The sequence below is a fragment of the Anoplolepis gracilipes genome, chromosome 6 (genome assembly GCF_047496725.1).
Source record: "Anoplolepis gracilipes chromosome 6, ASM4749672v1, whole genome shotgun sequence".
In the NCBI taxonomy this organism is placed as follows: domain Eukaryota; kingdom Metazoa; phylum Arthropoda; class Insecta; order Hymenoptera; family Formicidae; genus Anoplolepis; species Anoplolepis gracilipes.
In genome coordinates this window covers 5,795,186-5,819,718 of record NC_132975.1, presented here as the reverse complement: position 1 = coordinate 5,819,718, position 24,533 = coordinate 5,795,186, and the positions used below count along the sequence as shown (strand labels likewise).

The window sequence follows — 24,533 nt, the reverse complement described above, 5'->3', positions numbered from 1 at the left end:
CCCCGGTGTGTCCCGACGTTAAACGCGCGGCGTAGATGTTGCGAGAACTCCTCGCAGGACTGCCTGAAATTAAACGTCGGGGACAAGAAGCCCCGACAAGAGAGAAAGAGAGCTCGCCTTTCCTCGGGGCCCCAAGCTCTCTCGCCCATTCGAAACGCGGGCCCTCTCTTGGCCTCCCTCCTGCCTCCCATGGCACCCACCATCAAACGACCGCCACCACCCTTGGCTGTTGTGTCTTTTGCTTTATTTTTTTTCCTCATCTTCTTCCTCTTTCCCTCCTACTCTTCGGTCCCGCCTGCCTCTACCTGGCTAATATTACGAAACGCATCCTCGGATCCTCGTAGATTCGAGAGCTCGGAATTCCATGAAAAAAGGCGCCGTGTGAAGACAACGTTTGAGATCGATTGGCCGAGATGAGGTACGCCAAACACACGTCGAACATACGTTTTACGATCGCGGATAGGCTTTACTTATTACTGATAATTATTAAGATAATGAATATCGCGAGCATTGACTGAACTAGCTAGAATCGAATGTTATTTATCGTTTTTAAAAGGGTATGTATATTACGTGTATTATGGAAAGAATATTCCTTCGAAATATTCCTTTTTAAAGAATAAATTCTATCACCTTAACACAATTATTAAATAATTATTGAAAATTTAGGAAGTATATATTTCTCGCGATTGAAAGAGAAAGAGAATCGTTGTAAATATTTTAAAAGTTATATCTCAAGATAAAAAGTCCAAAATTTTCCATAAAATTCAACAGACGTCACTAAATTTAATCTTTAAGAGAATTAAACTTGGCATATTTATCGGAGACAGAAATGCAGGCTTTTTATGATATGCTTTAATATATGACAAAACAACAGCCTGGAATGAAGCATCACGTGCATGAAGAGTGCGCCTCTTCGTTCACGCGGTGGTTCTCCGTTGTCAAGCGGACAATATCTTCTCGTGTTACGATGACATTACCGCTGTCGAACAAAACGAACGATGCACACACGGATGCACTTCGGGTTTCTCTCTACTGACACACACATGTCCGTGAGATATCGCGTTATAATTTGTTGTTACTGCCGGCGACGTAACGTTGAAAAACATTCATGCGTCTCATCTTTCTTTATGCTCTCCCACCCCGTTGTGGCGAAGAACTCCCTGATATGCGTGTAAATCGATATTGGTCGTTAACCAAAGCCAAAAAGTACTTTCTCTTCTTTCTACATATAGTATATCCAAGTGATAAATCGCAAAAAACTCATTTTGTTAAAGAATTTTTAATTTTTTCCTATAGGTATGTCTTGTTAAAATTTAATACACTCATTAATTTTTTTTTTTTTTTGAAAAATTAAATAAAAGTATAAGTGAAAATTGTAGAAATATGTAATCGTTTTAATACGATTAAAAATTTGGTCTAGAAATAAAAGAATGATTTTAATTAAAAGTTGGAAACTCCAACCTTGATTCAAACGTTAATCGAATAAGAGCGAAAGCCGACTACCGACTCTCTCTTTCTCTCGAGCCAAATGTTTGCTGCGGAAAAGGAAAATTGTTGAAGTGTTTCTCGCGTGTTTACACCTTCCCCGCTGACTCGAGCGCAGCAAATCCGAAGATTTCCGCGCGCACCCGGAACAAAGAAACTCACAATGCCCTCGCGCCGTTTTTATGGTTTACTCCAAATCCCGTTAGAGGATTTCACCTCGCCGGCATTAAAAAGAAACGACAAAGCGTATCGGGCGGGGTCGACAACCGCAGGTTTCGATATCTCGAATCCGAGAAGGCGAGTACCTTTCGCACATGTACGGTATACATAGATCGAAGGGAATGCGATATTTATTTTCCTTCCGCGAAACGTCGTAACGCGACGCGAATGGCTACTCGGTGTGTAATCGATGATAAAAGAGGGAACAACAAGAGCAAACAAATCCCAGAACTGTTTCGAACATTTATCGATCGCATTATTCTCTCCTCCCTCCTTATCATACATTGTATCATAATCGTCAAAGTCCGATTTTCAATTTAATTTATAATTTCTGTTGTAATAACTTGATGATTCACATTTATTGGCAGTATTATGGAATATTTTGCTGGCGTTAATTTAATCGCAATTAAATGCTTGTTAGCGTCGTCTCGAGTTATCAGCATCATCTCTTTGTCGACACGAGAACAAAAGGAATTAATTTGCGGCGAGGAATAAATAGATCGGAAAAAGAGAAATAATGAATAGAAGCGGGATATAACTGGAATTCGCTTGTTGTAAAAATCTTATTTAGTATAATTTCTTCGAACAACCCGCAATATAATGAAAACGCACTCGTGGAACGGATAAAAAATATATGCTGCCATATCCAGGCGGAGATCGGAGCAAAATAAAATTTACGCACGGCGATATGCACACGGGAAGAAGAAGAACAGAAGGATGAAAACGAATGGTATATTCGCCGGGATGCGGAGGATGCTACTTGAATAGGAACCGGAACTCGCGATCCGTGCTCGGAATCGACTACACGATCGCGCACGCACGAGCCGCGCATATGAATCAGATATAAAAGACAGCCGGAGGATTTTCTACCGCAAAGAGGAAAGGAGGAAGAGGAGAGAAGAGAAAGGGAAAAGTTATCGCTTCGTCATTGATTTCTTCAACGTATGAAAATAAATCTAACCTGTGTACACACGTACGTGAGGAATGACGTTGCGAATGACACATTGTCGGCTGGACAATCGCGAAACCGCAGGAACGAATTGAAAACCGCGCGAGACTGCAGCCTCTTACGGTCTACGAAAAGTGGAACGACGCGCGATCGCGACTATCGGAATCGCGAAATTAACGACAGGGCGTTTTCTCCACCGCGGGAGGAGTAATGACTCTGCATGGGTAACTGCATAAAATAAATGCACCAGGTGTATCGGCGAACGACCGATTCTCTTCGGACAACGGCCGATAAATTTCAGTTATTTCCATGATCACATACATGAAGAATAATAATTTATGGATCATATAATACGAATAAACAAATGTGAACAAATAATGAATATGTGAATGAGCATATGAATAATGATTGAAATATTTAAAGCAAGAATAAATTAATCTTAATCAAAATTTATAAGATCGTGGGTTTCACAAGCACAACTTCACATATTTAAAAAAAATACCTTACAAATTACACTGACAATTGTATATTCAATTATCCCATTTTGCGATTAAATCAACTTTATTTTGATATATTTCAAGCGACAAAATAGTCTTTGCTATATTCATTTCTGTATATTTAATATAGTTTATAATTATATTATAATATATTGTAAATAATTTTTCATTAATTCGCGCTAGAATTAAGTACACATGACGCTAATATCTTATTTCTTAACCCATTGCTTCATACAATATTTTAGAGAATATTAAGTATGCGAAAGATTAATTATATATCTGGCAGATAACAAAAATATAAAAATTATAATTCGATAAAATTGCTTCATGTTACGGAATAAAATTAAAAATATCTGTCTTTTATGCATTTTTTAAAAAGAAAAAAAAGTAAAAAAATGTGCTTATTATCGTCGATAAATCCGTAATTCTCTTTGACTCTGCTAACCTTTGAATCGTCGTGTAAATATAAAAAAGCGAATGTTTATAGCATAAATAAGAAATAGCAATAAATATTTTATCATCATTCACATGCGTAATAAAATCAGCATTTTTATTATTTTAGTCGCTAAAAAATCTAAAGATCTCTAGTAATTATAATCCATTTAATTCTTCATACTCGAATTCTCTCTAAATTATGCGTATTAATTACCGCCGCGTTACAAAAAAATAAATACATTTTAATGCTTAACGGAAATGGTTTTGCGTACTCTTTTGGATAAAAATAATCACAAGAATTCGTACTGCATAAAATTTCAAAAAACGCATTATATATTTTCAGGAAATTTCTACATTATTTTCCTACACAAGAACCATCAAAAAAGGCCGAAAATTTATGCTTCAACATCAATACTGCGATTCTGTAACCTTTGACACGTAACGATAGCGACATCGTCGTTACAAGTTTCAGAATCGCAATTCGCAGTACTGGTGACGCTTAATTTGCGAACAGCAGCAAAATTCACGTCGCCTGTCATCGGCCGAGGGAGGAGGGAGGGACTTCGACTATCTCAATCAGGAATGCACCCATTGCGGAATGCATCGATCGATATTTTCGTTGCGTATGAGATACTGAGCGTATTTAGTCGACGAAATTCTCTCAAATTACCACGTGCTTGGAAGGGAAAAGCCGGCTCGCCGGTCAATCGGACGCGTCCCGGCTGGAGATCTTACTTCGTGTTCGAAAAGTAACGGACATTTTGGCGCGAGAACAGGCACACGTTGCGATGCGTTCGCTACGCACTTACTTGCTAGCACTCACCGTGCGCAGCGAAATATTGTTGTCAGATCCACGAGAGAGAGAGCACAGGTCTTTTCTTGGAATCACTCGCAATCAACGGAACACTTCACTAAAGAAGACGCCGGCCACTACGTTCGACTCTGCTGCTCGACTGCGCTTGTGCGTTGCGTCGCGATCCCCGGCCGGTTATGTGCGCTCGCGTCGCAACGCTGCTGTCACGTGCCATCTGGCGACAGCCACGCGCGACACAAGGCTACGTAAGCGCGCCAAAGTCGCGACGATTTGAAATGCTTGTATTGCACGCTCGAGTAAAGAGATAATTCTGCGATAATATTCCTATTGCGATAATATTCCCTTCTATTCTTTTTTATTTTATTTTATATTAATTCCACCACCAGCACTACAATTTAAAAATTTACTACCACCACTGCCATCATCAACATCACTTCTACAATTAGGCTGAATTCACACCTTGGAAAAGCAGAAAAGTAGAAGCCAATCGGAACTCGTGCTGAAAGTAAGCAGTACAACGGAAAGCAAGGTGTGAATTCAGCCTAAATTAGTTTTGTTTAATTCTATATTGTTTTATTCTACATATCGCTATCTGCACCTAAAATGCTAATAATAAATAGCTAACGAATCAATGGCTGCGTTCAACAGAGAAAGCAAGTTTCTGCACTTAGATCCAATGATGATCTAAATGCAAGAACCAATCACAATAAAAAATCACTAAGCGCTCACTGATTTGGTTTCTTTGCTGAACGCAGCCAATGTTGGTAGCACCGCTTGATAAGGAGAGACAATGAGAGACAATAATGTCGTCTTTGTCGCTCTTCAAGTACAAATATGTCTTTGTACAGTTGTACAACTACAGCAAACATTAATACACTCATTTCTTAATGTTGGTGCTGGAATTGTTCATAACTCCTGTTGATTTTCAATATTATTAATATTGCATTCACATTAATGTATAATTAATATAATTAACATCTTGCAAATATGTTACGTGTTTACATATTATCAAAGTAAGTCCACATGTACAATAGTAATGGAAATTTTATATTTAGAATTAGAATATATTTTATTATACATTTAAAATTATTCTTTATGTATTATATAAGATAAATTATTATGTTGTCTATAAAACAATTTTTACTATCCTATATAATTTTATTTTTATATAAAAGGATAATATTCTTTACAGATACAATATAAGGTCTTTAAATGGAGTGTTATTTCAATGGAAAAATATTACTGTAAAATCATATTTATCAGACCTATCATCATCAGACTCATCATCATCATCTGATTCTGATTCTGACACTGAAAAACCTGAATCGAAGGAGAAATATGTTAAAAATTCTGCAGCATCAAATGGAAATAATTTGGGAAGTTTCTTGAACAATATGATACAAGTAAATTATGATTTTTAATTATTTTATTGTTTATTAAATAGAATATTATTTTGATTAGAATAGCCATGATTATGATTTTATGGTTGTAGCAAGCTGTATCCACAAAGAGAGTTAGCGACACTAGCATAGTTAGGAATACTAGCTCAGAAAATATGGTATGTAAAAGTATTTCAATTTTTAAAAATTATAATTTTATTTTTTAAAATAAATTTTCTGAAATCTTATTTTATTTAGAAACAAGAAACTACAAAAACAGCAAATACAACTGATTTAACTGAGTATGTAAATAACATGATAAAGGTAAGTCGTATCTTTTTAAGTAAAATTAATACATTTAAAATGATATAATATTAATGCATTTAGAATGATATAATAACAACATATGTTTCTATATAAAATATAAGAAAGTAAATTTTAATGAAAACATTTGTTATTACATTTAGGCAAGAAAATTAGAAAAAACCATTGATGTTGCTATACAACCTAAAAAGAAATCTAAGGATTTATTGAATAAAGACAAACATATGTCCTATGGTAATTTTATATAATAATAATTCAAAACTCTTGGAAATTACAATTGAATGTAATAAATAAATCACATTTTTTACAGAAAAGAAATTAATAAGTGCAGCAGAAAATGTAGCCAATATACTTGGTGGAGATAAAACAAAAACTACATCAGATTTGCTTGAAAAAGTTCTTGCATCTAGAGAAGTACTGAAGAAAGAACAGTTGGCAAATACGTATGTAAATTGTTGCAGAATACAATAAATTATATATGCTATATATAATAGTATATTCATAAATTATACATACTATATATAATAGTACATTTTTATGTATAACTTGTATGTATTGTTGTAAAACTTCTTAAACATATTCTTGAAATGTTTTCATTATTTAATAGATTAAAGGAGGATATTAGATCACCAAAACATGAAGAACAACAAACAAATAACAATTATTCAAAAAAGAAATCTATAATACACACTCTACTTACAGAATATAATCAGCAATCACAAAATAAGAAAAACTTTAATAAACAAGTGGTTGAAAATAGTATAACAAAACAATTATTAAATAATAATAAAACATCTACTGAACAGTTACAAAATAATAATCTAAAAAAGTCAAGTATTAGGTATGTTACGCAGAATATTAAATATTTTTATTTACATAATAGATAATATAAAATTCTTACATTAAACGAACACTATTTCCAATTGGTTGTCATATAATAGACAAGACATCAATTTATGGAATGGGGAGCCTAGTCGCATTTTTGAAGATATAGGCAGAGCTTCGCAAAATGTACCAGAATTAAAAACTTGGGCAGCATTAGAAGAAAGAGAGTTGAAAGCATTGACAACATATCCACCTGCTAATATCTTTCAAGAATTAATTCTTTGGACGGAGCAAGGAAAATTATGGAAATTTCCTATCGACAATGAGCAAGGTTTGATATAAGGTTTTTTTTTCTAATATTTAAAACTCAATTAATATAACTCAACTAATATGTTCATATCAGGAATGGAAGAAGAGCAAAATGTTCATTTCGCAGAGCATGTCTTTATGGAACGTCACTTAAAAGAATGGTGTCCTAAATCAGGACCAGTACGACATTTTATGGAATTAGTATGCAACGGACTTTCAAAAAATCCATATTTGACAGTTCAAGAGAAAATCAACCATATTATGTGGTACAAAGATTTCTTTGAATCAAAACAAGACTTATTGCAAGAACTAGGAGCAATTCAGGAAACATTTCCTGATAAAGTAAAAGAGATTAAAGAATAAAGGATAATATCAATATTTGTAAATTATTTAATAATTATATTTCTCTTATTATTGAATAAATCCTTTCCCCTTAAATCCATAAACAAAAATATTAAAAATTTATAACATAGTATATAGTATAATAAATAATTGATTAAATTATTAAGCCTTGTGATTATTAAAATATATTTTTATTGTAAAATTAGTACAGTTTTATTTGTAACATGCTATAAAAATTATGTACCTGACCATGGTTCCTCATAATCTTCAATTAATAAGTTTTTATCAATAGACAATTTAATTCGTACAGAATTAGGTGTAGAACTCATAGATAGTATTACAATTCTATTTACAATTAGAAACGCAGGATTATCTAAGTTGCGATGTGAAACTATATCAATTTCATTTCCTACTTCCACCTGTTTTATCAAATTTATTACATATTAATTGTATAAAAAATATAAAAATATCTCATTAAGATCTTTGGTGGATTATTTTAATTGTCACACATAAATATATAAACTCACCTCCATGGATTTTTTAAATACTTTCTTTCCATTTACACGAAACTTGCTTGCATAAAATGCTTCCTCTATTTTACTAAGAACGAGAAAAAGAATATGGTGATACAAAATAATTTAAATGTAAGAATTATATATATATATATATATATATATATATATATATATATATATATATATATATAATACTTATACATGTATGTTTCTATGTATAAAATTAATAATGCAATATCTTATTAACACATAACATCAAACATACTTGCGCGACAATTTAAATCCAACTTTGGAAACAGTATCTAATCGAAGAGAGGAAACATTTATTGTGAGTATCTTTGAGCCAACAGGCGCTTCTTCTTCATTTTCCTCTTGTTCTACATCGGAATCCTCATCCTCGATGCTTTTTTTCTACAAAATTTCAAAAATATATATTTTTATGTTAAAACAAGCAATTAAACAAGTAATTAAATGATAAAAAGAATATAAATACATATAAATAAATTGTTATTAATTACAGTGTCAGTTTTTTTTCTATTAGATTTGAATCTTTTCACTAGGTACAAATTATATTGATTTTGTATATTATATTCCTTTATACTGCTATTGTATGTCAAGAGATTTGGTAGCAAAGAATTTCGTACGTAATATAAAGTACGTGCATTGCTACATATCGAGTTTCTAAAAATATTAATTGTCATTCTGGACAACATAATATATAATTTAGAATTATTTAATAATTTTTAATATTTTGAAAAAAATATTATTTTGATAAAATTTTTGATATTGATTAAATATAACCTCTCAAAGAAAAACGAATATATATATTCGATATATTAAACTTTTTCAATATAGTATTAATATTTATTGTATAATTTTAGAAAGCATACGAATGATTTTAGCTACAGAAAATTAACAAAATTTTTACTACACTCAATTCTCTATTGTAAGAGATATTTCATCACGTGTACTGTGTACTGAAAAACGGTCTATATATGTTTAATTACAATATTTGTATGTATGTATTTACATTTTACATACAAAAGAGCGTAATAATTTTTTTAAAAGTGGTTCATATAATTAACGATAAAAAATTGTTTCGCCAAAGTTCCATAATTTTATATTATTGAAATGAATTCGATTCGTGACATACACTCAATAAAGCATCAGATTAATAAAAAGTTTTTAAAACCTTTTCGTAGCTTCTTTTATTATTAAATTTTTAACACAAAAAATTGGATTGTCTCTATTATAAGAGAATTAATTTATTAAGATTTATTTTTAGTAACATTAATTTATTAAGATTTATCTTCAGATATTATTTTAACAATCATAAAAAATAGTATTAATCAAATTTTAAAAATTAAAACTTCTACAATTTTTGAGAAATTTTATTTAATTGACTAATTGAACCAGAAAAGGGGAAAATTTCTTTGCTCATTTAATTATTATATAATTAACAGTATCTATAATTAAATATTATCTAATAAAATCTTTTTTTATAAATTAAATAATTGATCAATCATCATTGACCTCATGAGGTCATATTTTAAAAACAAATAAATTAAGTAGAAAAATTTAAAATAATACATATATGGACATACATTTACTGAATATACTTATTAATGCTATATTGTATTATTGTACATACTATTACTTTTGAAAATTAATTTATTAAAGGCAATTTAATATTTTATATTTATTTATTACAAAAATATTTTTTATTATATATATATATATATAATTAAGCCGTTTATCAATATTCTATAAACTTATATTTGATTACATATTATTTTCACATTCTGTGATTGGTCAATTCCTTAAGGCTTACCACATTTGTTGTAAATTCGGCTTTATACGTATTTATTACTTCTAGGTGCATTCGAAAATTCTGTTCCTGGAGTAAAGTAGCATTGACCAATCAGGAAAGAAATCACTTTGTCCTGATTGATCAATTAACTCCAAGCTATTTTACTCCACGAATAGTATTTTTGAATACACCCAACTGAATGTTTTCTCAGTTCGTATCGTTTGTCGAACTTTCTATCGCAACTAACGGAAGTCTGTGACCATCTGTGACTATCGAATCAACTTGAACATTAAATTGAAATTTTCTGTAAGTTTTTCTCTCTCATGTACATTGATTCAACAATTGAAAATAGTAAGAATATTTTATCATTTGGAAGCGAGACTGGAGGAAATGTATAAATACTTCTAGACTGGCACATCCTTTACAGATGTATAAAGTATAGATTGCCAGTGTTCAAGGCCGTTCGAACTCTTTGCTCTTCGTCGCTGAGGATTAAAGGTGTCGACAACGATTGTTCAGAATTGTTACATCTCTGACGCTGAGCGTATTAGAACATCATGCCAAAGAATAAAGGTCAGTAGGATTGCATTGCGTTTCATCTTCGTCTTTTCGGTTAAATTGCACGATTTTTAATTATCGCAATTTCAAGCCTGCAATGTGGTTAAGTGTAACTTAACCTATTAACGTCAAGATTGTCTCAAAGACGGATGTTATAACTTTCTCGCGAATTTCATTGAACGTTATTTGACACTTCGTTCTTTGTAGGAAAGGGAGGTAAAAACAGAAGAAGAGGAAAGAATGAAAATGAAACCGAAAAGAGAGAATTGGTGTTCAAGGAGGATGGACAAGGTGAGAGTGTAGTGCGGAAGATATAAATAATGTTACGATTAAAAATGACTTGCGTTTTATTTTGGTGAGCTTACAGTGTTTATTTTATTACGCAGAATACGCTCAAGTGACAAAAATGCTGGGCAACGGTAGATTAGAAGCCATGTGCTTTGACGGAGTCAAGCGATTGTGTCACATTCGAGGAAAGCTTAGGAAGAAAGTATGGATAAATCAGGGAGATATTATATTAATTGGCTTACGAGATTATCAGGATGCTAAAGCAGATGTTATATTGAAATATACATCCGATGAAGCACGTAATTTGAAAACTTATGGTGAATTCCCAGAAACTGGTAAGTGGCATTTCATTATATTCAATTACTAATTGTATGACATTTTATAACATTCATCTGATATAATTTATAATTTATAGTATTTTACTAATGTGAAATTGTTTTTAGTACGTATCAATGATACAGTTACCTTTGTGGAAGATGGATTTGATGAAGATATTGAGTTTGGTGATGAAATTAGTGACAATGATGAAGATGATGTTGATAATGTAAGCTCTTTTATACATAATATTATTTTATCTTCACAAGTTAAATTATTTCTATATATTGTTTTTACTTTCTAATTTCTTTGTTCTAAATTTATTTGTAGCATTTATTTTAGTCTTTTTCTTCAATTAAGAAGTTTGATTCTCTATTTGTGTTATTATAATTAATAATAAAAATTATCATGTTTAATAATTGTTATTGTGCTCTTACAGATCTGATGACCTGCAGTATAATAATAAAAAAAAAAAGGTATGTCATGAAAATGCATGGGGACATCTATTCATTTCACAAAATACAATTATATGTCTAAGTTTTCTTCTATCGAATAGCTCATCTCTCTCTCTATGTATCTACAAATAAATTGTCAGTTTATGGGGAATCTGTTCCAATTTGAGTAGTCATGATATTGATAATTGTAAGTTTTATAGGAACATGAATTCTTTTCTAATAGGAAAATTATAGTTGATATTTAACATATATTAATAAATTTAAATTTTATGTTATTTTGAGTACACTACATGCCAGATTAACTAGATTTATGTGTGTACAGAATCGAATGTGTGACCAGTTTCGTGACCATCTCTCTGTATTTCTCTATATTTCGTACATATTATCTGTCAATAATACACATGTATGTCGTCATTTAAGCAGGAAATAGAAATGTACATTAGAAAGAATACTCTTTTTATATGTTGAAATGTTTCATTCTAAAATATCCATTGAGAAACGAAGTAATATACGATTAGAGACCTCTGTTCTCTGTCAGACTTTGACGAGATTTTAGAGCCAGTACAATTAGTAAATTGTTAAATTAATAAATTAAACTTAATTTGAGATGAGTTTTTGCGTGACAGAAAAACTTTTTGGTCTTAGTGTTATTATTATAGTTCAATTACACACGTTGGTAATAACAATAGTCGTTTGTTACGACAATAACAATAATAATGTGCCAGATATAATTCTCGGAACATATGTTTTGTTATGTATCTCAGTGCAATTGTTCAGTATGTTATTCTTCGCTACATCAAAAAGGGACTAGTGTGTGCTACATTTCGACAAATAACATCGGTTATTAATGATGAAAATGTATAATTGATCATATGTTTTAAACAAAAAGAAATTGGAAAGTAATATTATTGTTTAATACAATTAATCTGAATAATAAAATACAATTGTAAACTTGAATTTTTTTAATGTTAAATAAAATTGCATTTGTTTAACGGATATTAAAAATTGGAGAAATATATTTATTTTCTCTTTTTTTACCCATCTTTTCCTTATTTCCTAACTTATTAATTAAAAATCAAGTAAATAAAATTTATAATATGAAGAATATATACTTACGTTAAATTTAATTGTTTCTGTTCTTCATGTTTTAAGTACACATTTTTTTAAGATAATGCTAATGATAATGCAAATGTTCAGAAATGTTTGAAAGAAAAGTGCGTTAGATGATGATTGATTATTTAATGTGTTTAAATATGAATAGGATGAAAATATCTTTCATTTCTTTTCTTTTTTTTTATGTTTTTACTATAGAGGACGTTGTAATTTTGATGCAACATTTTATTTATTATGCCGCTGATAGTTCTATCACACAATATTATATAATAAATTATAATCTCTTTCTTCTTTGATATCTTGATGCCATGCAATGCCATTGTAATGATAATGCTATTATAATATTAAAGAGGGACATGCGCGCGCGTAATTAGTATAGGGGAAAGTATGCGTGGTTGTTTGACATGTTAACTTGAAAATTAACTTGTACAAAAGTGTGTGCAAAATATAAAGCATTAGTTCAACATTGGTACATCAATGTTTTGATGACGATAAGTGACATTGATATTAGATACAATATGTTTGCGATATATATATATATATATATATATATATAGATTGATAGCGTAAGAAATAATTCAAAATGTATTGCTATTGCACATAGAATATATCATCTGTTTGTTGTGTAATAATAGTCTCGTATTTTGCAATAATTATACAATAATATGTATATTGCATTTTTGTATAAAAGTTTTTCTTCCATCGCGAGATAAACATCATCGATAACATTAAAGTACCAGCGTCGTCATGGCATTCGTAATGAATTATATATAATTATATATAATTAATGTTTTACGACAATATATGTATAGGAGCATATCATAATTTATTTTGATGCGCGTATGATTGTGCCTTTGGTCCTTAGGTCAGATGGGCTCTAGGCAAGTTCTATTAAACGTAGTAATAACAGTCATTATAGACAATAATTTATAAACTTCAGATAGCATAATCATATTATATCTTTCAATATATCATATATCATACATTAATAGAATAGCTTATTTAAATTTTGTTTTAATATATTTATATATTATATGATTTTTTCTTTTCCTCCTCTCTTTTTTTCTGTGCTCCTCAAAACTGTCATACATTGAAAGCTAACACTGGCTTAAAATATTAAAAATGAATTCAGATCCGCGAAATTTCAAACAATATAATTCTACACATCATTATATCATTAACTTTCGCTATTTAGTTTTATGCTGTTTTTCACGTGGCATGACAGAACGCTGATAATGTAACCTTTCCAAGCTTACAAATTAACACATAACATTTGTGTCCAGAGGCTCACTATATAAATAAAATATTCCTGTTAGCATCTTATAATTATTACAATCGTATCCATAGTACATTTATATATATTGTATATATAAGTTATGCTAAGAAATTATCATATATACAATTAAAAACTGTTAGGAAATATCCTTTAAACAAGTTAAATTTATACATTATGTTCCGATGCATAAAAACATTTATATTTCTCATTGTTAATCAAATCAACACGGTCGGTGCGCAAAATAGTCGATACCCCTCTCTTAGTTTATTTTTTTTTTTATTATGCTTGAATTCGCGACTTGAGTCGAGTAACAACAAGAAATTTCCTCATTCCCAATTTTATCAATTATATCAATTGTCGAAAGTATTAATGAAGAAATACACACACATATATATATATATATATATATATATATATATATATATATATATATATATATATATATATTCGTTCATTTATTGCCGATTTATTAAGCGACATATTGCGCGGATAGAGATATACAACCATCCTATAATTTAAATGAACTAATGGACTATTCTCACGAGAATGTTATTAATCTAGACGATCGCTCAGCACGATCGAGACGATCCTATCCTCTGCTGCTGCACTCCCACCATTCACATCTTTTTTTTTTCCATCATTTTCGCCTATCTTTCCCTCCCTTCCATTTCGCTTTATAGCTTTGAACAACACGAAAAAAGCGTTGTACATGGACGGGTTGGCATAGTGAAGACTAGCGGATCAGCTAGTCGGACTAGCGACAACATACATAAACACATCATCATCGATCGCGAGATTACGAACGTAAATAATTAAGGCAACCGAGCGGAACGGAAAGACAAGCAAATTCGAAGCATAGGCCATGAGTGTGGTAGTAAATAATCGTGCATGCTTTTACGTGGCTTCAGAAAGAGACAGAATCTCGGAGCGCGCGATGGACACGTCTTCGTGTACTTCGTCTCTGGCCATAATCGAAAACTCATCGCTCGACGCCCGAGGACGCGTCAAATCGATGAAGTCAGGATGCTTCGTCGTCAAAAATTAATCACGAGAGAATCGACGTCGAAAACACTTCGACGAATTCTCTCTTTTATTCGTCATGAATGTTCGAAGGGCAGCAGCGTGTTCTATTCCTAATGGTCCTTTCTTTCTTCTGTCATGAATGTGTCCATGATCTTTTGCATAGATTCCCGTAAATCATCCGTGCCACTGGCTTCCATGGACGATACCGTTCTCGATTCCGTTCGCGTGGTCGTTGTTATGCTACAAAAAATGATTCTTTCAACATTATGTTCATTTAGACGCACGTAAAAGAATAAATAAATGCATAAGAAAACAACTAAATTTAATTTTATCGTTATTATTAAAAAAAAAAAATACATTTTAAAATTCATATATACCATTCCTGTGTGACAGGATCCACTTCGATCGTTGTCGTTTCCATGAAGGATGGCTCGCTATGTTGCAAAAAGTCAGATTCTGCGACAACAAACGAGAAGAAATGAAACATTTTGTGTGACTTTCATGGTGGATTTCGCTATTTCGTGGCTGCGTGTTTTACATAAAGAACAAGAGTACGAATCTTATATATCTCTCAAATTTTACATCATGCCCAAAAACAAGGGGATAAGACTAGACACATATAAAAAAAGTTACAACATCGCTAAACATTTGACGATACATAATATATATATATATATATATATATATATATATATATATATATATATATAAATACGCATTTTCACTCAACCAGCCAAACTATATGCAACCGTTGTAAAATCTTTTTCCGCACGTATATTTCATAGATAGCAGATTTACACCTCTCGCGTAATTTATATACATTCTTGTACAACTTTTACTGCATTTATTCATTTTCTTGTACCGCGATGCTAAGTACTTTTATATGTGTATGCTACAAGCTGTATATCATCAAACTCGGCCGAATTCCTATGTCTTAATTATAATTTAATTAAACGTATCATATATAATAACAACACTCTATATACATACAGGATGTTTAATAAATCATGTTACAATCGATAAGGAGATAATTCTTCGCTATATTTTTGCATACTTTTCTACAGGAAAGTGTGCCGATTGTACTACGATTTTTTGAATTTACCCTGTATAATTTTCATATATGCGAGAAGATAAAAAATATAGTTATATATATGTATACATTAGAGACCTTAAATCCTAAATAGCAGAGAGTCTGATTCTTTTTAATTCCAATAATCATAGAATTATTTACGCACTTAGAATCTCTGTTTCCTTTAATGGTAGGAAAAAAGTCAAAGGCGGAAATTGCTCGATTCAAATATTTATATATTGAGATTATCAAACTAAATTGAAGATCATAAAATTGAGAAATTCTGCGAATGGACCTTACTAAAAAGAACCTACCTTTGAAAAAGATCTAAAGATGTACCTTTTTAAAAAATACATCTTTGTACTGAAACATAAAATAAATTTTATTACAATTTTTCCCAAAAAATGTGATTTTTGTGATTCAAAGATTTTGAGATTATTTGAAGATCAACAAATCCTTGAATTTGTTTTTTTTATAAGCTACGTCATTATGTTAATAAAAATATGCCATCTTATTTTTAAAAAAATGTCAATCTTGAAATCTTATAAATGGTTATACTTATTAAAAAATGATTTTTGCTTATCAAAAGATTAGTCTCTTTGAATCGAATAATTTTCGCTTTTTACTTTTTTTTCGTGTCATCAAAAGAAACAGAGATATTCTAAGTGCTCTGTGTTACAGGAAACAGCTTGTATATGTAATTATTGTATATATAATTATTTTTGTGTATATATAATTATTCTGCCATTTAAGATTGAAAACTTAACTGCATTTCATAGGAAAACAGCACCGCTTAGAAATAAACGCTTGTTGCTCTGTAGTTAATTAAACGACGATGTAGTTAATTAAACGACATTATATTACTGAGCAATATTCTGAATACTTCTTGTCAGTACAATTGTGCTTGAGCGCAGCGAGCTCGTGTGAAGCGCTGATAAAAGCCGCTGAACAAAGCATTTAGCAGTTAGTCGTAAGAAATGTAGGTATTCAACGTTCTCGATACAACAAAAGAGTATACATACTACGGTAAAACTGAAAGTGGATTCTTTTCAATACATAAAAATTGAAAAAATACATTCCGATACGTTTGATACGTATGTAAAATGTGGAAATATGGTGCATAGTCTATAATAGAGACGAAACTTCGATATTTTATTACAATATGTTAGCAGCATTATTTCGAAGTAAAGCAATGCCAATTTTTTTTCATAAAAATAAAGAATAAATTAAAAGACTCTCAATTTTACTAATATTTTGGTACACATTATATTGTGTAAAATATAATTTTCTTGAGTAAACCACACTGTTATATCTCGAAAAAAAAGAGAATTCTCATGATTATTAAATATAATGATTTTCAATCTACCGTCCGTTGGTTTTGACCGTAGTTTTGCAATCATAAAACGCTCTATGAAATTTGGCAACCATTTTATATAAGAGCCCGTACTAACTACATTAGTTAGTATTGTTAGACGAACGGTCAGATAGAGTATTAAAATATTATGAATTTGGTAATATTAATTCCTGTTGTGGAAAGGATGTCATCCTTGGGAATTTAAAGTTCTTCAAGGCGACGATACAAAATTATTCTACTTTAGCCGATCTTCGCATCTGACACATTGACAAAAGATATATCGTACTAATTATACACAGAGGAAACTCGTGTACTCGAGGATATTCAATTAGTAAAGCATGTGGCACGCGTAATCAACGCATAGACGTGTCTTAGCCATCGAAATGCTCATCTCGTGTCTGTTTTAAACTAATATATTTTAAACTAATATACTGCTGATAAGAAGAGAGATTATAAGCTCAAGGAATGAAAAGATGACATAAAAGCATCTTCTATTCCGATTATTCTCATCCTCAGGGATTGAAATTGATATAATTTCGTTAAGTTCTCCAATTTTTGATGCGGACAAAAATGAAATCTAAATTCACCCTAAAAATATATCGATTTTAATCCCTTTTGCGACATATGTTACATTTTTTGTAGGAAAGGGAAAATTCGGAATTTTTCGGTAAAATTTCAGTATTAAGAAGCTATAGTATATATCAATCGATGCAACGAAACTCTCTCTCGTTTCCGAAAAAAAGAGCACGAGAGAGCTATCTTAGTGCCATTTGAGAAGTTTGTCGAATGTTCATCTATATATATCGACAAGATCCAAAGAAAGCCATTCTCGCACACACTTGTGCTTATACGTATATATTATGATATATATATATATATATATATATATATATATATATATATATACATACATACACTTAAATTACTTACATGACGATTCGCCTAACAATCCTAACGTGACTAAAAACACGATTGTTGGTCCCTCTACATTTTAGCTTTATCTTGAGTTGCTTATTGTCAGAAGAGAGCTAGAAGGGTAAAAGTAAACTATAGGATGCTCGAAGTAAAAAAAAAGAAGATAAAAAATGGAAAAACTAAAAAAGAAAAGAGTAGGAGATCGTTTCGTGCACAACACTAGATATAGAACATATTTTTCTATTACGACAAAAAAGTTGTGTCCTGATAACAGGACACCGCTGCGATAAATGCAAACTAAAGTCGATAAGATACAATCATGCGGGCTATCAATATCAAACTTCATGCATAGAAATGTTCATGTACTACAGAAAAAAGAAAGCTTGCTTCTTCTTGCTTATACGAATTTACCTGTCTTCGTGTGGTAAATCAATTTATCACACATACGTGATGTATTCGGTACAGGAAATTAATCCTATATATGTAACAGAAGGCAATTAGTTTTATAAAATTATCATTCGTTACACGTTCATCAATCATCGCTAGAATTATAGAAATCATTGTATTATTTAATTAAAGTTTCATTTTCCATCAAAGTCATCATACAAATAACTTTGAAATTATTGCGTTTGCATTCAATGTGGAGATAGACTTCAGTATTATAAGTATGTAAACCTCACATTTAATAAAAAATTTTCTGGGACGTTGCATACTTTGTAAATATTTATATTTTTATTAATATTGTATAATATGTATATAAGTCCCTTTTTCCCTTCTCTAATACCACCTTCTTTATAAACATCTGTCAATCGTGTATCTTTTTTCAAAAGTAGATGTGTTTCAAATAAATTACGTTTTTCTGATTAATATATATTATAACTTTAAAAATATTTGAATCTTATTTAAGAGTACTACAAATCAATTTACAAGAATAATTATTATAATCTTACAATCAGTTATATCATTTAATAAAATCGTAAGTATTGATATACATTAATCAGAAAAACTTCAATTTTTAAGAATTGTGTCACGAATTTGAAAACAAGATACAATATCAAATAATACAATAAAAATTGATAGCTTGGATGTTTATCCTGATATTGTAAAAGCTGCTGGTCTGATATCTTTACAAAAAACTTTACTGGTACAGATACTTTAATAAATAATGTGAAGGATGGTCGTACCCGGTTTGCTTCGGGACATTGTTAGACAAGATGACACGTCGAAACATTTGTGGCTCCAGAGCAAGTATAAGCGCTATTAGAAGCACCAGCGCAGCGACAATTATGCTCATCCAACACGCGCAGCTGGCTCTACTGGGTGTCTTCATCCTAGTCTTCGCTTCTATCGCATTGCTCGAACAAATCGACGGTACCGTACCGTGTATTTCTGCCATTTAAAGATTATCAATTGCCATGAATTATCGTCAGAAATATTGAATTTTGATGAATTGATTGATTGATCTGGATGAGAAACTCTCCACCGCCGTGATTAGTAATGAGTAAGCCAAAAGTAATATGAAACAGCCACATATTGTCTGTTGATTTGAATCAAATTTATTATAATGATCTTATTAAACATCAATGATATTGAAAAATTAAGTTTCAATTAATCATCGCTTTTAAACAATAAATAATTAAATTTATTAGTTTCCAAAATATTATCAATTCTAATTTATCACCAAATCGTAGAAGCTTCAAAAGATAAAAATTTAATTTCACTTACATTTTACAAATAACAAAAATAATCACATGCAATTTTTTGAAAAGCTTCTCTGCGAATTGGTCCTTATTATTTAGCATTAAATGATGTTTAGTATATGCGCTGAATTCATATTTTTTAAAAAATTTCCTAACTGCTTATTGTAATGTTATATCATTTTATTTCTTGATAATTGCAAACTCTAGGCTTAATTAGCACTTTTTTCGTCAAATTGCACGAAGAAGTTTCGCAATAAATATATGTTAGCGTCTTCTCTTTATATATCGCTTCATGTCGGCGTGTGATAGATAACGCATTTTAATCATACCTAGCTGATCGTAAATGAACTTCGCATGAAAGTATGCTATAGTCCCAGAAAGCCCTTGATCAAGATTTCATCCATCCTGTAGCCAATACCAACGAAAAAAAGAAGAAAACGACGTTATCGTCAAATGTTTCCCGAATAAAGCAACATTTAATCGTCCACCATTAATTGCACATGTCATAATTTTTTACAAAGTGCATTCTTATGAAGAGAAGTATTTACGCATTCTATGCAAACTTAAGATTGCACTTCACAAGCTTTATTTTTTCTTGTGCAGGTCGTTTATCGTTCTATATACACGACGCTGCAGACATAGAAAATATAAGAGCAAATAAATTACAGATCATGCATTTCCCAAGCAAATTCTGTTTTACTCCTCGAAAATATATTCAAGTAACAAAATATATGGAGAGTCAAAGTCTATCCAATTGAAAATTGACCAAAAATTGACGTGTCCTAATTATATTTCGAGTTTTCAAGAATGTTGATTATTTCATCTATATCTAGAAAAAATTTTCTTCAACTTTTTTAAGTATTTAATAACTATTATTTTTGCGTGTGAAAGAAATATAGTGAAAAGATATATGTACATTCTAAATAAAAAGAAAATTTCTCTCTCAAAATAAATGAACCAAGGATTTCTGACTGTCTTCTTTGTTTCAATCTTAAATTTTCATCCTTGGAACAACTGTATACTCGAAATAATTATCTACATAATTTAGAATTCGAGCAACCTTATTTTAATTATTTCAACGCTGATTATTTTAATGCTCAAGTTCCATCACCTATGTAATTAATTCATGAAATTAATTATCTCCGCCAAACAATCGCGAACATCAATATATGTTCCTAGTCACCATAAAATTAGCAAAAAGTATGGGAAAAGTGTGCGTGGAGGATGCGTGCAAACAATTAAAGCTCGGTATGTCAATATTATATATATATACATATATATATATATATGTATATATATATTCCTCTCTTTTATTTGGGCTCGTTCATACGTGTCCGAGAGGTAACCAGTTCGCGAGGAGATTCGGGGTAATATGTACATTGCTTACTTAGAAGACTAGCTGTGAGAGTGCGGTACCTTGGTCGTCCTCCAACGGGGACAGCTCCGCACCTTCGTGCAGTGCTACATCCGACCCGCTGGAACTGCCCAACGTACGCCTCTTGCTCGGGGATCGTCTTCTAGGTTGTGGCGAACCATCACTATCGGTGTCGCTGTGTATATCGTGCCTCGAGCTACCACCATTTTTGTTGTTGTTGCTGATAGCGAATACATCAACGGCGCCACCATTGCCGGAACCGGGTGACGTATCTTGGGAGTATTGCGCCATCGTTTCCCATTGCTCACCCGTCGTCGAAACCCAGGAAGTTGTCTCCCCAATCTCAGATTTTGCTAATCGCTCCTGGAGATTCTTTAGAGCATAAGCTTCCGCATCGCCAAAATCACCGCTAGCATCACTACTAGAGATCACTGTTCTCACGACCTTCTCGATTCTTTCCGTCTCCGGTATCGTTTCTTCCATTGTTATCCGCTGCACTGTCGTGATTGTTTGCACAACACTATCGGACTCAGACTTGTCAGTCTTTATCATAGTGGAGGAGGAATCTGGGAACTTTTCGCCAAAGTCAAAGATCTCGCTCGGTAAGGCGCTAGCGACTTGATTTATCCTCTTGACAACCTCCTCACGAGTCATGGGTTGCAAAGCATCATCTTCGGAGGTCAAAGTCACGGTTCTCACCGTTTCAACGATTCCACCTGTCTTCAAAAGCTCTTCTAGTTTTTCAGGATCGATTGATGGCTCGTTAGTTAAAATTGTAGTCGCTGTTCCTTTTTCGTCCGGTTTAATCGTCGAAGATGTATCCTTGAGCAATACGCTGTTTTCTTTCGCTGTTTCCTTGATCAGTTCTCCGTCCGTGTATTCCCTGGTAATGTATTTAACGGTTCGCGAAACCGCTTGTGGACCTATGATACGATCTTTTGAGGATTCTAATGGAACGGATTCAAGATCGTCGCTTGTTTGGGGTATATGAGAATCGATTTTAAGGGGTATCTTGCTTTTTAGATTATTATTCTTCTTGCTCGGCGATTGCGCTTCCTGTGGTTTAAGCGGCTGTTCAACCGTTTTACGTATTCGTGAGGCGTCACTAAGTTCCAGATGGAACTCGGGTTTAGTAGACGGCTTGGTGGTGGAGTGACGCGGGGCGGGAACAGGTTGCTTTGATGGAGCAGAAGTAGCATGCCTCTCTACAGTCCCATCAATCTCAGCCGAATCATGCCCTGACCCATCCAAAAGGACATGGACAAGAACAGGAACAAGGACATAAAGCACATTGATACACACTAAGAATTTCAACTCTAGCCCAGCTGCCAAAGTTGAACCCGAAAATTCGGAGCGTGTCTGCTTCACAGTACGTATGTATATACGCGCATACACACTAATAAAAAACAAAAGACACGCGCTGGTGCACACACACGCACGCATGCACGCACGCATGCACGCACGCACGCACGTCGGATGAAGAGGAAAAGAATAAATTATAAAATGCGCTTCGCGTGTGTGATGCGTGTGCGCGTGCACCGCTGTTTTGATCGCGTATATATAATTTTAGTTAGTATCAATACTGCAACAAGGATTAGTCTGTTTATCGGAAACAAAAAGAATACACTCATTAAAAACGATGTCTAGTCATAGCGCTTGAATCTTACTAAAATGTACCATCGTAGAAGCAGAAACAACACGCTTTTGACCATTATACATAGTAAAATAAAAACACATACTGTTTTAATATTCACAATATTCACAATATTTTTTCTCGAATTATACAATCAATTTACAATTAATTAAAAATAAAAACATCTAATTTTAATAATATTTATATTTTTAATTCTTTGCAGGGATTATTTCCCTGCGGGAATTCTATATCATAATTTATTAAATACTCTAGACTAGGTATTAATATATCTAGACTACTCGACGAGAATAATATATACAAATTAGTTTAGATAATAATTGACAAGAGTAGTATTGCAGTCTCGCAGATGAGAGCTTAGCTTTCTTCCTTGTAAATATATCGGCAAGAAGAGATCGTGGTAACTATTTAGTAAGAAACATGCGCACAGTATCGGTTAGTGTGAAAGCGTCGGCAGGTGCTAACTATGGAAGATAAAGCTAAATATAAATGAGGGTACCAAAAAACAAAGTCTGCTACCGTTATTGATCTTCGACCGAAGATGATGATCCGTGTACATGTGAAGTCTTTTACATTTTACTCGAGTTATTTTACGTTACCTGCTTTCGTCGAGGTGTATGACGCCTGTTCTGCCAAATGTTGAGCCTGTCTTGCAGCCTCTTCGGTTACATCTGAAAAGGTCATACAGAGCGCAAATTGAGTTTACATCGAGAATCGACAAATATGACATTGAAAGCAGTGATTCAACAAAGATTAGATGATGAATGATGTTTTCCCTGTATGGCATACCTCGGTTCATGCTTCGCTAGTTGTAGTACTCCTGTTAATTTCAATGAGACATATTACTGTATAATCGTAAATACGTGATTTCTATATGTTATATGCTATAAATGAAAAAAAAAGAAACATGATTGGTGACAAAATCAGATTTCCGATGTGTTTGATAAATAGTACTTCAAAGAATTATCTATTATCACGATAAGAGACGTTATAAAATATTATAAAATATATAGCATAAAAACCTGGAAGCATGCATTTCAACGAGAGTTATTAAAATTAATGTTAAGATGTCAGATATAACTGAAAACAAGTACAGCAAATAATTAAACAATATATACATATAGGCATATCGTTTATTCTTATCGATCGGATATCTCTTTGAATCTATATATTATAATAAGCGCTGTTCCTCCATTTAAAACTTCACATTTTAAATATAATCATAATTATATATATCATTGTAGAAAATTGATTCCGATTAACAATATACCCATTCGATATTCATGGGTATAACCCATGTTAAAATATAAACAAATCTAAAACAATACGCAGAAAATTATAACAAGAACAAGCGATAGTATAAATGTTTTGAATATTGTCGATTGGCTCTACGAATCGTAAAACGGAATTAGTAGACTGAAAATGACTAAGATTAGAGTGTTAGGTTTTCTTTAATGAATGACGAAGATGCATGAATGTATATATCTCTTTCTTTTTTTCTCTCTGATGTCACGAGAATAACTAGTAAAACTGAAGTT

At 31.9% G+C, this 24,533-nt stretch overlaps 5 protein-coding genes across 25 annotated transcripts in view; 2 read left to right on the top strand and 3 right to left on the bottom strand.

Moving 5' to 3' along the window:
* LOC140666545 (uncharacterized) overlaps positions 1-4,564 on the bottom strand; it is a 92,092-nt gene extending 87,528 nt beyond the window's left edge. Inside the window, exon 1 of the mRNA XM_072893830.1 lies at positions 4,409-4,564. The gene's annotated coding sequence lies outside the window, so the exon portion shown is untranslated. The remainder of the gene's footprint in view (positions 1-4,408) is intronic.
* Positions 4,565-5,216: 652 nt separating this feature from the next.
* On the top strand, positions 5,217-7,622 carry Mrps31 (mitochondrial ribosomal protein S31). The gene is made up of 9 exons (XM_072894720.1): positions 5,217-5,412; positions 5,592-5,802; positions 5,892-5,957; positions 6,037-6,102; positions 6,246-6,336; positions 6,413-6,545; positions 6,710-6,943; positions 7,044-7,258; positions 7,331-7,622. The coding sequence occupies exons 1-9, from the start codon at positions 5,387-5,389 to the stop codon at positions 7,597-7,599; spliced, it is 1,311 nt and encodes a 436-aa protein (XP_072750821.1). The 5' UTR covers positions 5,217-5,386; the 3' UTR covers positions 7,600-7,622.
* Positions 7,623-7,765: 143 nt separating this feature from the next.
* Positions 7,766-8,998, bottom strand: LOC140667057 (uncharacterized). The gene is made up of 4 exons (XM_072894721.1): positions 8,612-8,998; positions 8,359-8,504; positions 8,106-8,178; positions 7,766-7,997 (listed from the first exon to the last, which is right to left on the bottom strand). The coding sequence occupies exons 1-4, from the start codon at positions 8,804-8,806 to the stop codon at positions 7,815-7,817; spliced, it is 597 nt and encodes a 198-aa protein (XP_072750822.1). The 5' UTR covers positions 8,807-8,998; the 3' UTR covers positions 7,766-7,814.
* Positions 8,999-10,096: 1,098 nt separating this feature from the next.
* On the top strand, positions 10,097-11,748 carry Eif1a (eukaryotic translation initiation factor 1A). Its single transcript, XM_072894129.1, has 6 exons — positions 10,097-10,209; positions 10,331-10,476; positions 10,669-10,752; positions 10,848-11,084; positions 11,193-11,293; positions 11,504-11,748. Exons 2-6 carry the CDS (start codon positions 10,461-10,463, stop codon positions 11,507-11,509), a joined length of 444 nt encoding a protein of 147 aa, XP_072750230.1. The 5' UTR covers positions 10,097-10,209; positions 10,331-10,460; the 3' UTR covers positions 11,510-11,748.
* A 1,691-nt stretch (positions 11,749-13,439) lies between these two features.
* The window catches only part of LOC140666679 (uncharacterized), an 86,360-nt gene continuing 75,266 nt past the window's right edge, over positions 13,440-24,533 (bottom strand). For 10 of the 21 annotated variants that reach the window (XR_012046814.1, XR_012046808.1, XR_012046802.1 and 7 more), the window contains 5 exons: positions 23,595-23,666; positions 21,386-22,582; positions 19,454-19,658; positions 15,309-15,387; positions 15,102-15,171 (listed from right to left, as the gene is read on the bottom strand). Coding sequence is in view for 6 of the 21 variants with exons in the window: in XM_072894121.1 (XP_072750222.1) it covers positions 15,042-15,171; positions 15,309-15,387; positions 21,386-22,582; positions 23,595-23,666 (1,478 nt within the window). In the remaining 15 variants the exon portion in view is untranslated. Of the gene's footprint in view, positions 15,172-15,308; positions 15,388-19,453; positions 19,659-20,298; positions 20,375-21,356; positions 22,583-23,594; positions 23,667-24,533 lie in introns of those variants that run through there. The other 11 variants (XM_072894123.1, XM_072894125.1, XM_072894128.1 and 8 more) reach the window with 6 other exon arrangements.

What these genes read in the sequence shown, in the direction of transcription:
- Mrps31 (XM_072894720.1), top strand. Translation starts at nt 5,387, where the DNA reads ATGTTACGTGTTTACATATTATCAAA. An exon ending in ATGTAAATAACATGATAAAG is followed by an intron (nt 6,103 to 6,245) that starts GTAAGTCGTATC and finishes TATTACATTTAG; the next exon opens with GCAAGAAAATTAGAAAAAAC. An exon ending in AGACAAACATATGTCCTATG is followed by an intron (nt 6,337 to 6,412) that starts GTAATTTTATAT and finishes CATTTTTTACAG; the next exon opens with AAAAGAAATTAATAAGTGCA.
- LOC140667057 (XM_072894721.1), bottom strand. Translation starts at nt 8,806, where the DNA reads ATGTTGTCCAGAATGACAATTAATATTTTTAGAAACTCGATATGTAGC. An exon ending in ATAGAAAAAAAACTGACACT is followed by an intron (nt 8,505 to 8,611) that starts GTAATTAATAAC and finishes GAAATTTTGTAG; the next exon opens with AAAAAAAGCATCGAGGATGA. An exon ending in TATTTAAAAAATCCATGGAG is followed by an intron (nt 7,998 to 8,105) that starts GTGAGTTTATAT and finishes TTGATAAAACAG; the next exon opens with GTGGAAGTAGGAAATGAAAT.
- Eif1a (XM_072894129.1), top strand. An exon ending in GTTCAAGGAGGATGGACAAG is followed by an intron (nt 10,753 to 10,847) that starts GTGAGAGTGTAG and finishes TTTATTACGCAG; the next exon opens with AATACGCTCAAGTGACAAAA. An exon ending in TGGTGAATTCCCAGAAACTG is followed by an intron (nt 11,085 to 11,192) that starts GTAAGTGGCATT and finishes AATTGTTTTTAG; the next exon opens with TACGTATCAATGATACAGTT.